Source organism: Colobus angolensis, unplaced genomic scaffold (genome assembly GCF_000951035.1).
Source record: "Colobus angolensis palliatus isolate OR3802 unplaced genomic scaffold, Cang.pa_1.0 Scaffold221, whole genome shotgun sequence".
NCBI lineage: Eukaryota > Metazoa > Chordata > Mammalia > Primates > Cercopithecidae > Colobus > Colobus angolensis.
The window spans coordinates 3,904,965-3,917,458 of record NW_012115389.1 but is presented as its reverse complement, the minus strand read 5'-3'; the positions used below and the strand labels follow the sequence as shown (position 1 = coordinate 3,917,458).

Genomic DNA, 12,494 nt, shown 5'->3' with positions numbered 1-12,494 from the left:
AAAGATAGAAGCGTGTAGGCTGAGCGCAGTGGCTCACGCCTGTAATCCCAGCACTTTGGGAGGCTAGGGCGGGCAGATCACTTGAGGTCAGGAGTTTGAGACAAGCCTGGCCAACATGGTGAAAACTCATCTCTACTAACAATACAAAAAAAAATTAGCCGGGCATGGTGGTGGGCTCCTGTAATCCCAGCTACTTGGGAGGCTGAAGCAGAATCGCTTGAACCCGGGAGGCGGAGGTTGCAGTGAGCCGAGATCGCGCCATTGCACTCCAGCCTAGGGGACAAGAGCGAAACTCCAACTCAAAAAAAATAAAATAAAATAAAAGAGTAAGAAAGGATCTTCTGTTGTAATCACACTGTCATTACCCTTTGATACAATTTGGAACCTGATTACAAAGTTAAAAATCTCCATCTGTATGAAGAAAAGCTTCACTGGCCGGGCGCCTTGGCTCAACGCCTGTAATCCCAGCACTTTGGGAGGGAGGCGGGTGGATCACAAGAGTCAGGAGTTTGAGACCAGCCTGGCCAACACGGTGAAACCCCATATCTACTAAAAATAAAAAAAAAATTAGCCGAATGTGGTGGCACACACCTGTAGTCCCAGCTACTCAGGAGGCTGAGGCAGGAGAATCGCTTGTACCCGGGAGGCAGAGGTTGCAATGAACCGAGATCACACCACTGTACTGTACTCCAGCCTGGGCGACAGGGCAAGACTCCGTCTCAAAAAAAAAAAAAAAAAAAAAGCTTAGCTGTGAGCTTTGATATTGGAAGAAAAGTCTTGGCCTTGTCATCACAAGGAATCCCTCAGGCCTGGTGGCGTGAAGCAGAGAAGGGTGCAGTCTCTTTAGGGCAGAGAATGAAGAACCTTTCTATGACAGTGGGGAAATCCGTTCACCTTTGTGTTGGTAAACAAAGGGAATGTAAGCTATCCTTTGAGCTTGAATCATAGTGGTGTTTGCCAAAACCTACTTTTGTTTTTAGAAGATAATAGCACATATTCCACTTGCTTCTCCACAGTGACCGAAGCTGGCTTTGGTGCTGACATCGGAATGGAGAAATTCTTCAACATCAAGTGCCGAGCTTCCGGCTTGGTTCCCAACGTGGTTGTGTTGGTGGCAACGGTGCGAGCTCTGAAGATGCATGGAGGTGGGCCAAGTGTAAGTGCCCACATCGCCTTCCTAATACCAAAGAAATTTCATTATGTTAAAACAGAATTGAGCATTTGAAAAATTCCTGCCTGTTTAATGACTATAGTTTTCTAGAGTATTTTTTCTAAAACTTTTTTTTTTTCCTGTAGACCTCCTTTGTGGACATCTAAAACTCTTTTTTTTTTTCCAACGCCACCATAGGGCACTTTGAGTTTAGTAAGTTTGAGTAAACAGTAACACCCACAGTTCTTTCCTAAACAACATTTTGGAAAGGAGCATAATGCAACCACTTTTTAACCTTAAGCTTCACATCTGATACTCAGGCCAAGATTGTATAACCATATGGTAATGGGAGGCTAGAGGCTCTTGTCCCTGAACGAAGAACATGAGGATTAGAGTGAGTTCTTTGATGACTGAGATTTTTCATTGTTTGTACAGATAGTTTTTCGGTTCACTGATGCTGCAACTCATCAGATTTCATCTAAAACTATTTTCCTTCTCTTTCTGTTTATTATGATTTCTTCTCACAACTCTGTTATAATACAGGATTGTTTCTAAGAGAGCTTTGCTTGGAAAACACAAATTCGATTTTAACTTCTTTAAAGACTTTTGATATTTACCTATCCTAATATGTATAGCAATTACAGACATTATAAAGGAAATATATTCCTTTCTGCAGAAAACCTGTGCATAGATTTTGGGGGTTTGTTTTTTTGTTTGTTTGTTTGTTGTTCGTTTGCTTCATTTTTAGGAATTTCAAAGTGTAGAATAAGACATTTCATACTGATTAATCATTTTGAAATAAAATAAAATAAAATTTCTCTGTCATTATAATATTCACATATGAGACGAACTGCCAAGTCTGATTTCTTAATTGGCATACTGTACTGTGTATGTGACAAAAGTCATATATTCAGTGCTTATTACATAGTCAAAACAAGAAGTGGGTTTGCCACCATGAAACGCTGTAAAGCAATTCTTTGTCCTGGGAGAAGTGGACATTATTTTTATACCATTTTACAGATAAGGAAGCTGAGGTTTGATAGGCTTAGGGAATGTGGACAGTGTCAGCAGGCCAGCAGAGTGCTGAGTACTTCAGGTCTAAATCTACTATGTCCACCATGCAGAGCTGGATGTTAATGAAGGGCAGAAATGTTCTAAATCCAAATCCACTCCTAGTACCCGACACTTAAGCACTTCATTTCATTTTTGCCTAAAGCTTCATCATCATTTCTTTTTTTTTTTTTTCTGAGACAGAGTCTCGCTCTGTCGCCCAGGCTGGAGTACGGTGGCGTGATCTCAGCTCGCTGCAAGCTCCGCCTCTCAGGCTTACGCCCTTCTCCTGCCTCAGCCTCTGAGTAGCTGGGACTACAGATGGTCTCGATCTCCTGACCTCGTGATCCGCCCGCCTCGGCCTCCCAAAATGCTGGGATTATAGGCGTGAGCCACTGTGCCCGGCTCATCATCATTTCAAATGCAAGAATGATATAATACAGATTAAAAGTAGTAAATCATAAAGAATTCTGACTTTACTCAAAACACTCCTTGTTGCTACAGTCCTTCCTGGATTTTAGACATTGAGTCTGCATAACAACTTCTGTTTTCAAAAACTACTTCTGCCCATTTAGGATGCATTTGGAATTCTCCCTCCCTGCCCTGCCACCCTGAAAATTATGGAAAGGGCTTTAGAGATTGTCTGATCTCATTCAGTCTTTATAAAGAGAAAATCTCTGAGGCACAGAGAGACCCAGTGGCTTGTGTGATATCTCACATCTATTTCAGGGACTGATCAGATCTACAGTCCGGGTCTCCCGACGCCAGTCCCATAGTTTTCCAGACTCTGGTCTCTGTGCTGTAAAAATTCTCTACATGCTTTACAATCCTATTTCATTCATCTTAACATATATGCTCTGTTTTTCAGTGGTTGCACTTTTGTGCCACATTAATCCTTTGTGCCTCTTCCACTCCTGCTTAATGTCATGGTTCTCAGCCAGGGATCATGGTAACAAGGAATAGGGTTAGTAGGCACAGCTATGGTTGGAGGATAAGAAAAGGCAGGAACCAGCCAGACGCAGTGGCTCACGCCTGTAATCCCAGCACTTTGGGAGGCTGAGGCAGGTGGATCACCTGAGGAGTTCGAACCAGTGGTGGCGGGCGGCTATCATCCCCACTACTCGGGAGGCTGAGGCAAGAGAATCACTTGAACTCGGGAGGTGGAGGCTGCAGTGATCTCAGATCGCACCATTGCACTCCAGCCTGGGTGACAAGAACGAAACTCTGTCTCAACAACAACAACAAACAAACAAAAGGCAGGTGAAGCTAAGCATCCCTCTCCTGGGCTCCGGTAGTACCTTCTGCCTCGTATTGTTTCATGAATGCCTTGCTCTGTGTCTCCCTATGTAATTCTCAATTCCTTGAGTTTAGGGACTGTGTCTTATTAATTGGTACGTTCCAAGTGTCTGGCATAGTCTGTATGCAGGGAGTGTTTTCAATAATGGCAAGATAAATGAACTTTCATCCTCTTAATCCTCTATTCCATAGTGCTCGTCTCGGTGTCTTTCCTTCTTATTGAATAGCTCTGTATTTTTGAGCCATGATTATTCATTTCTACTTCTGTTTTCTTTTTTCTTTTTCTTTTTTGCTACAGATACTGTGCTGGGATTGACTTCCTTTTGATCATTACACAAATAACCATGGCTGCCTCTTATGTTTATTCAGCTTGTTTTTTTTCCATAATTTGTACAGTGGAAAACCTTGTGGCCCTTGAATTTGCCCATTTTAGCCTCGGTCATTTTAAACTGACATGCTGTCCCCCAAAGTGCTCAGCCATTCCCTGTGCAATCCAACAGCTAATATTCGGCTATGCTTTGGGATCCACAGATTCTTTCACAATTAGTTCTTTAAACTAACCATTGTATGAATCAGGGTTCTTCACACATAGAATCAATAGGATGTGTGTATATAGAGAGAAAGATATTTATTCTAAGGAATTGGGTCACATGATTACAGAAGCTGGCAAGTCCAAACTCTGCACTGTGGGCCGGCAAGCTGAAGACCCTGGAGAGCCAGTGGTGCTAGTGCGGTGTGAAGGCAGCAGTCTGCTGGAGAATTCTCCCGCACTCAGGGGAGGCCGGTCTTTTTGTTATACTCAAAAAGGCCTTTGACTGATCAGCGAGACCAAGCCACATTATATAGGGCAACCTGCTTACTCAAAGGCTGCTGATTTCCATGTTAATTTCATCATAGACACCATCACAGAAACACCCAAAATAATATTTGAATAAATAATGGGTACCCTCTGGCCCAGCAAAGTTGACACATAAGATTAACCACAAGGCCGGGCACAGTGGATCACACCTGTAATGCCAGCACTGTGGGAGGCCGAGGCGGGAGGACTGTTTGAGCCCAAGAGTTTGAGACCAGCCTGGGGAACATAGCGAGACCTTGTCTCTACAAAATAATAAAAAATTATCTGGGTGTGGTGGTATACACCTATATTCCTAGCTACTGGGGAGGCTGAGGCAGGAGGATCACTTGAGCCCTGGAGTTTGAGACTGCAGTGAGCTGTGATCGTGCACTGCCCTCCAGCCTGGACAACAGAGCTTTGTGGCAGTTACCGTAAAATGATTTCAAATGGTGATGTACTCTGTATAAATCAGGTATTAAACATATCATTAGTTTTATGTTCTAATTTGAGCCAATGTTTGAGAAGTTTTATACTGTTCCATTAGCTCAAATTAGAATCATCCAGGGAGATTTTAAACATTACTGATGCCAGCTTTCCCTCCCAGAACTTCTGCTTTCATTGGTCTGGGTGGAGCCCAGGGATCAGTGTTTTCGAAAAGCTTCCCACAAGACTTTAGGTTCAGCTAGTGCTGCCAGCTACTGTTTTAAAAGCACAAAATGTAGGGGTACCTTTCTAAAAACTGAATGTGATTGTGTTGGTCTTTCTTTCAGATCAGTTGTGTAAGCATTTTTATAGGATTATTCTTCATGTTTTCTCTCCTTATTTCAGGTAACCGCTGGTGTTCCTCTTAAGAAAGAGTATACAGAGGAGGTAAGAGGAGCTGTTTAGACACTTATGTGAAGAATCTCTCAAATCCAGTGACTCGTTGGCTTTCAGTGAATGAGCCATCCTTCAGTGATCCCTTAGAAAAGTGCTGTTCTGGCTGGCGCAGCGACTCACATCTGTAATTTCAGCATTTGGGGAGGCCAAGGCGGCCGGATCACATGAGGCCAGGAGTTCAAGACCAGCCAGGCAAAACCCATGGCCAACATGGCAAAACCTCATTTCTACTAAAAATACAAAAATTAGCCAGGCATGGTAGCTCACGCCTGTAGTCCCAGCACGAGAATTGCTTGAACCTGGGAGGCGGAGGTTGCAGTGAGCTGCGATCGCACCACTGTACTCCAGCCTGGATGACAGAGCAAGACTCTGTCTCAAAAAAAAAAAAGAAAAGTGCTGTTCTAAGAACCCAAGAGGAAATGGGTGGGGTGAAAGGATAAAATTCATTCAATTAACTCTTAAATATCAAGAAAAGATGGATATAGGCTTTTTCTACTATTGTCTACCCCCAGGACAGCCATCAGAGCAGGAACTCAAGGTCTCCAGGTCAGAAACAAATATGAAGTTTACACTTCTGTATTCTTTTGTCATAGAAGGTCTATATACAGTTGGCTTTATGACTTGCAGGAGTGGCTTACACTTTCCTGTAACTAGACTTTGATTTACTGGCAGCAGTACCTTGTAGCTCCTACAGGTGGCGCCAGGGATCTGAGCCAGGAATACCTGGACAGAGCTCCTCACCCACCTGGGGCCTTGTGCCTGTCAGACCCCAACCTGCAGAGCATAGGCACATTGCGTAGACCCTGCAGCCTGTCCGCAGCAGTATGAGCTGCCAGGCTTCAGACCCACACATATGCCATCGGACCCAGAATCATTTTAGAAATTTTTTTGCAGACGGACCTCCTTATTCTTGCAGCCATCTTTCTTGGAGGAAAAAATGAAAAAAGATGTCACAAATCCTGCCAGAGAGGTGCTGCCAGTTTAGCTTGGCAGGTTTGGTGGGAGGCAATACACAGGGGTCTGGGTTTTGCTTTTTTCTTTTTTACAGAACATCCAGCTGGTGGCAGATGGCTGCTGTAACCTCCAAAAGCAAATTCAGATCGCTCAGCTCTTTGGGGTTCCCGTTGTGGTGGCTCTGAATGTCTTCAAGTAAGTCCGGCCTCCTCCTTTAAATGTGGGCATTATCACTAGGCCACCCTGTGAACGATATTTGTGTCTTGGGGTATTTGGTCTTTCTAAAATTTTTTAGAATTTAGTATTTGCTTCATCTAAAAGTATACAGAAATACCCAGTTCTTTCTGTTTGTTTATTTGGTTTGGTTTCATTTTAGCAAATGTGTTCTCACAATGTTATTAAGGAAGTGCAATTTATATATAGTGAGTTACTATCTCCTTGGCTTTTTTTTTTTTGTAATTCTACCCAGCATTTTTGTCTGAAACAAACTGTGAGTGATCAAAGGGATATGTTATGGAATTTTCTTGATAACGCCCTTAACAACTTGAAATATTTGAGTCACTTTAGAGAGGATTTTTTTTTCCATGCTTTTCTTTAAGTCTGATTTATTTAAACACGATGTGACCACTTTTGATGTTTAAAATGTATTCAGTGTTAGGGAGTGAAGTTCTGTATAAATGGTTAGTCTTTCTTTCAAAACATCGCTAAATGGATACAGATGCAAAACCACAAACATTTTCTTCACTAGGACCGACACCCGCGCTGAGGTTGACTTGGTGTGTGAGCTTGCAAAGCGGGCTGGTGCCTTTGATGCAGTCCCCTGCTATCACTGGTCGGTTGGTGGAAAGGGGTCAGTGGACTTGGCTCGGGCTGTGAGAGAGGCTGCGAGTAAAAGAAGCCGATTCCAGTTCCTGTATGATGTTCAGGTAAGATCTAGTAAAAACAATGGCTCACATTTCTTACACCTTAGCATGGATTGTCCCATTCAGTTGTCACCACAACCCTGCAGATAAGCAAACTAAAGATAGAAGCGTGTAGGCTGAGCGCAGTGGCTCACGCCTGTAATCCCAGCACTTTGGGAGGCTAGGGCGGGCAGATCACTTGAGGTCAGGAGTGCGAGATCGGCCTGGCCAACATAGAGAAACCCCATCTCTACTAAAAATACAAAAATTAGGTGGGCATGGTGGCATGCGCCTATAGTCCCAGCTACACTACTCAGGAGGCTGAGGTGGGAGAACTGCCTGAACCCAGGAGGTGGAGGCTGCAGTGAGCCAAGATCGAGATCACACCACTGCACTCCAGCCTGGGCGACAGAGTGAGACCCCGTCTTAAACAAACAAACAAGAAGGTAGAAGAGTTTAAGCCACAAAGTCACATTTCTAAGTGCAGACCCTAGCTCCTTGTCCCAAATCCTGTGCTTTTGAAGACTCCCAAATCGCAGGCCTAAGTGAAGAGGTACTTTAGTGAACAGGATTTGACAGCTGACACCTTCAGGAGTTGCACAGGAACAAGAGCAATTTTGCAAGGCTTGGGAAACCATAGGAGGTATTTTCCTTGTTCATTTCTCTTTTTTTTTTTTTTTTTTGAGACAGAGTCTTACGCTGTTGCTCAGGCTGGAGTACAGTGGCGCAATCTCGGCTCACTGCAACCTTGCCTCCCAGGTTCAAGCAATTCTCTGCCTCAACCTCCTGAGTAGCTGGGATTACAGGCACCTGCCACCACGCCCAGCTAATTTTTTGTATTTTTAGTAGAGTTGGGGTTTCGCCATCTAGGACAGGCTGGTCTCGAACTCCTGACCTCATGGTTCACCTGCCTCGGCCTCCCAAAGTGCTGGGATTACAGGCATGAGCCACCACACCTGGCCTCTGCTTGTTCATTTCTGTTATGGTTCTTTTCTCTTGTGGTTTTATTGAACTATAATCTAGTGTATGTGTGTGTATATATACATATATTTTTTCATTGTGGTAAAATATATATAACAAAATTTACTATCTTAGCCTTTTTTTTTTTTGGAGACAGAACTTTGCTCTGTTGCCCAGGCTGGAGTACAGTGGCGTGATCTCAGCTCACTGCAACCTCCGCCTCCCAGGTTCAAGCAATTCTTCTGCCTCAGCCTCCCGAGTAGCTGGGAATACAGGCACACGCCGCCGTGCCCGGCTAATTTCTTTTTCATTTTAGTAGAGTTGGGGTTTCACCATGTTGCCCAGGCTGGTCTTGAACTCCTGAGCTCCGGCAGTCCGCTTGCCTCGGCCTCCCAGAGTGCTGGGATTACAGGCGTGAGCCACCGCGCCCAGCCCATCTTAACCATTTTTAAGTGCACATCAGTAGTGTTAAGTACATTCACATTGTTGTGCAGCCAATCTCCAGAACACTTCTCATCTTGCAAAACTGAAACTGTACCCACTGAACAACTCCCCATGCCCCTCCCCACAGCCCCTGCCAGCCACCATTCTCCTTCGTTTCTGTGAATGTAACAACTCTAGGGTCCTCATGTAAGTAGCATCATACTGTGGCTGGCTTATTTCACTTAGCATAATGTGCATGCATGTTGTAGCATGTCAGAATTTCTTTTTTTTTTTTTTTTTGAGATAGAGTTTCGCTTTTGTTGCCCAGGCTGGAGGGCAATGGCACCATCTCAGCTCACCGCAACCTTCTGCTCTCAGGTTCAAGCGATTCTCCTGCCTCAGCCTCCCGAGTAGTTGGAGTTACAGGCATGCACCACCACACCTGGCTAATTTTTGTATTTTTAGCAGAGACAGGGCTTCACCTTGTTGGTCAGGCTAGTCTCGAACTCCTGACCTCGTGATCCACCCCCCTCAGCCTCCGAAAGTGCTGGGATTACAGGTGTGAGCCACCACTCCCGGCCAGGATTTCCTTTCTTTTTCGGGCTGAATACACTCCCATTCTTTGGATATCCCACATTTTGTTTCTTCATCCATCTGTGGATGGACACTTGAGCTCCCCCTCTCCGCTACTATAAGTAATGCTGTATGGGCATGTGTGTTTATGGCATATGTACAAATATCCCTTCAATACCGTGTTTTCAATTCAATTGGAAATGTATTCCCAGAAGTGGGATTGCTGGGTCCTCTAGGATATTTTTAAGCACATGTTGATGGTTCAGTCAGACCTGAGCTTCCCAGGGCTCACTCTCCTCCTCAGATTGTCTGTCTTTGCAGCCCTCTGACATCTCCATTCTGAATTTTGTGGCTCTGGTTCTAGCTGATGGATTTGTCTTCAGGGGTGGTGTGTGATTGCAGGGCGCCCAGGCTTCAAACTGGTTGCTGCTTCTCCTGTTCCTTCATCCCTCACATATTCTCTTGGTGTGTCACTCTTCTTCCCTGTTCAGTGACATAAATCAATAGCATAAGTTGAAGAAGAAATCAGTGAAGCAAGAGCTTAGCAGCATTGTTGATAAGCCTGGAATCACCGTGGTGAGAGCGTGGGGCTGATGTGTCAATATTTAATATTACCACAGCTCCTGCTTTTAAGGAGTTGTTTGTGTGCCAGGTATATGGGCGCTTTGCACATGTTCACCTCTGTGGTCCTAACATCCCTCTTAGGTGAGAACTGGTGATATCTTCCCATTTTACGGACAAGAAAACTAAAGCACAAAGAAACTAAGTCAACTGCTCAGTGTCCCATAGCTAGGAAGAGGCAGAGCTGGGAGAAAGAATGTCCAGATGGTTGAGGTCATCATCCTGCTCTGTTCTTCAGAGCTAAGTACTGTGCTCAAAAGTATGTGTGTATTGGAGGTCTGGGGGGAGACATAGTTAAAGGGGACAGTGACTGAGTGACCCTGCTGAAGAGGAAGGGTGACAGTGATGGGCACAGGCATAGACTCCATGCCACACAGGGGACATCGTCACCAGCACGCAGTCAGTGTTTATGGAAGGAAGGACACAGGGAATGAATTGGAGGCTAGCTCAGAAAAGGTTTGTCATTTTTATGAGGCCATTTTGTGAATGAGGAACTAGAATATTCTGGACTACAGAGGTGGTAGAGATCAATTGAAAGAGAAGATTTTGGATGAGTGAAAAGAAAAATGTTCCAGTTGGAAGTTTCAGTTCTCAGACCTAGAGGTGTTCAGCGCAAAACAGATGTAGCCCTGCTGTGGGCAAGTCAGGCACTGAAGCCAACTCAGATGGCGGGTGGCCAAGGGGACCCTGGGTTCCTGTTCCTTGGTCCTGGGTAAGGCTCGCCAGGGTGCCTACAACCCTTGACACATGCCAGGGCCTTTCTACATAAACCCCTGTGGGGAGAGTCACCCCTAGATCCTGCTGTGAGGGTGCCTCAGACCATCTTGCCATCTGATCATGAACCACCCAACTCTACATAGCAAAAGCAGTTATTTTCATGAATGATTTCATGAAGTGTGGCTCTTTTCAAGGAAAACAGCCCAGGTGAAAAAGAGGTCAGTAATCAGAAGAAATGCTTCTGAGTTATGCTGTCTCAGACATGCACTAACCCTAAGATGAACCCTTTTCCTTTCCACTGATATTTCAATTATTTTTTTTTTCTGAATTCCCATTCTTCATGGAGATAATGCTGCTAAAATGTCAGCTCTCCTCTGAAAGGAGGAAAGTGTTTAATAATAATGTGGTCTAAAGTCCTCTATTTGATAGGTGACCTCAAGGCCAGGATCCCTGCCTCCTTTGCCAACACACTTCTCGCTTTTCTTTTAACAGAAATTCGATTTGAGCTGCATAATTATTTGTTAGATAATCAGCCTCCCAGCCTACTGCAGCCTGACGGTTCATCAAAAGAGCTGCTGCTGCTGCTGGCTCTCTTTATACTGTCTGCCTGTTAGCTATGTTCCTCACACTGGCAAGATTTAGATCATCTAAGACCATTTACAGGCTTGTCTTGTCACCATGTAAAAATCTGAATTCATTGGTGCAGTCAGTAATGGAGCTCAAGCCTTCTTTCCCCCTGATTTCTTGCATTGGTTGGTCCTGGTAAAACTTCAGTAACTAAGTAATGGTTTTCTGGAAGCCCTTTCTTACCTCCCCCACAACCCCACACCCTCACAACCAACCCTTGGGTGCTGGGCAGTGAGAAAGGTGTGGCATTGCTCTACAGGAGAAAGAAGCTGTAAATGCTTTGCATATGGCACTCTCCCACCTTTGCTTCTCAAAGCAAACTGGGTTTCTGTGTGCCCCTTGGTGTCTCCCCAGACTTTATATCCCCAAGAATATATTTAGTACAAGACTGATGGCACCTTGTGTGCTGTTCTTTCTCCACCCCAGTCGTGTGGAAGGAAAACACCGGAGATGATTTAGGGTAATGGAAAGTAGTGCTAGAGTCCAGGGCATGACTGCATTTGAGTGTGAAGTAGAAATTGTCTCAGAACCCCACTGGAGAGTGGTTCAGCTGGAGAGAGTGGGACACCTGGCTCTCAGAGGCGCTGTGCGGCCAGACAGCAGTGTGCTGGACTTCCTGATGGTGAGCTTACAGGTAAAGGGAGGAACAGGCTGCACTTCTAACTTGGGAGTCTCTGCTGAACTCTATAGAAAACCGACTTCAGCAGCAACTGCTGTCTAGAGAACAATCTGGCATCTCTTTTTGCCAGAGTAACTTCTCACTCAAGAGTAGGCAACTTTTAATTATGGTACCGGGTGGAGGCAGCAATGAATAATTTAGAATAAAGATTGAAAAATATGGACTAAGGTGTAGTAGACTAATTGCTCAGAAGAAGTTTTATTGTGTGAAAATGAATGTGTTTAAACTTGAATTACAGTGGCTCATTTCCTCTCTACCCTTGAGGGTGATCGCAATCCCTTTTAAGAAGCTGTTAAAAGTCCCCCTCAAAATCATCTTCTCTTTGAATTTTCCTCTTCTAATGTGACTTTTGACAATTATCTCTTTATCGTTCACTAATAGAATATCTCCATGTCTGCAGGGACGCAGGGAAATATGATGACTGAAAGAAACACTAATCTACATGCACACTTTATTAGCTAAGAAATCCCTCCGCCATACATTCTTCCAGGCTTGCCTCTGCACATCCCATCTGCTATGTGGGCTCAACTCTGCATTATAGATGGGAAGGTGATGGACTTGTCCATAAGAAATGGATACTTGATAGGAGAAGGAACGTATTACATAGAGCTAACAGGCTAAAGCTTTGGGATCATGTAAATTCAGTTTAAACCTTGAGGAGGCCTCCTACTATGGACGCATTTTGGGGAAACTGACTATCCTCATTTGTACAATGGTGTCTGACAGTGACACCAACTTCACCAAGTTGCTGTGAGACCCAAATGAAATGCCCCAGAGTAGAATGCTGGAACATAGAAAGCAGGCAATGAAGGCCGGGCGGGTGGA

At 44.5% G+C, this 12,494-nt stretch overlaps 1 protein-coding gene across 1 annotated transcript in view; it reads left to right on the top strand.

The window, feature by feature from the left end:
- The window catches only part of MTHFD1L (methylenetetrahydrofolate dehydrogenase (NADP+ dependent) 1-like), a 239,925-nt gene that overhangs the window by 147,344 nt on the left and 80,087 nt on the right, over positions 1 to 12,494 (top strand). The window contains exons 22-25 of the mRNA XM_011943777.1: positions 1,017 to 1,156; positions 5,163 to 5,204; positions 6,262 to 6,362; positions 6,916 to 7,093. Of these exons, the coding sequence (XP_011799167.1) occupies positions 1,017 to 1,156; positions 5,163 to 5,204; positions 6,262 to 6,362; positions 6,916 to 7,093 (461 nt within the window). The remainder of the gene's footprint in view (positions 1 to 1,016; positions 1,157 to 5,162; positions 5,205 to 6,261; positions 6,363 to 6,915; positions 7,094 to 12,494) is intronic.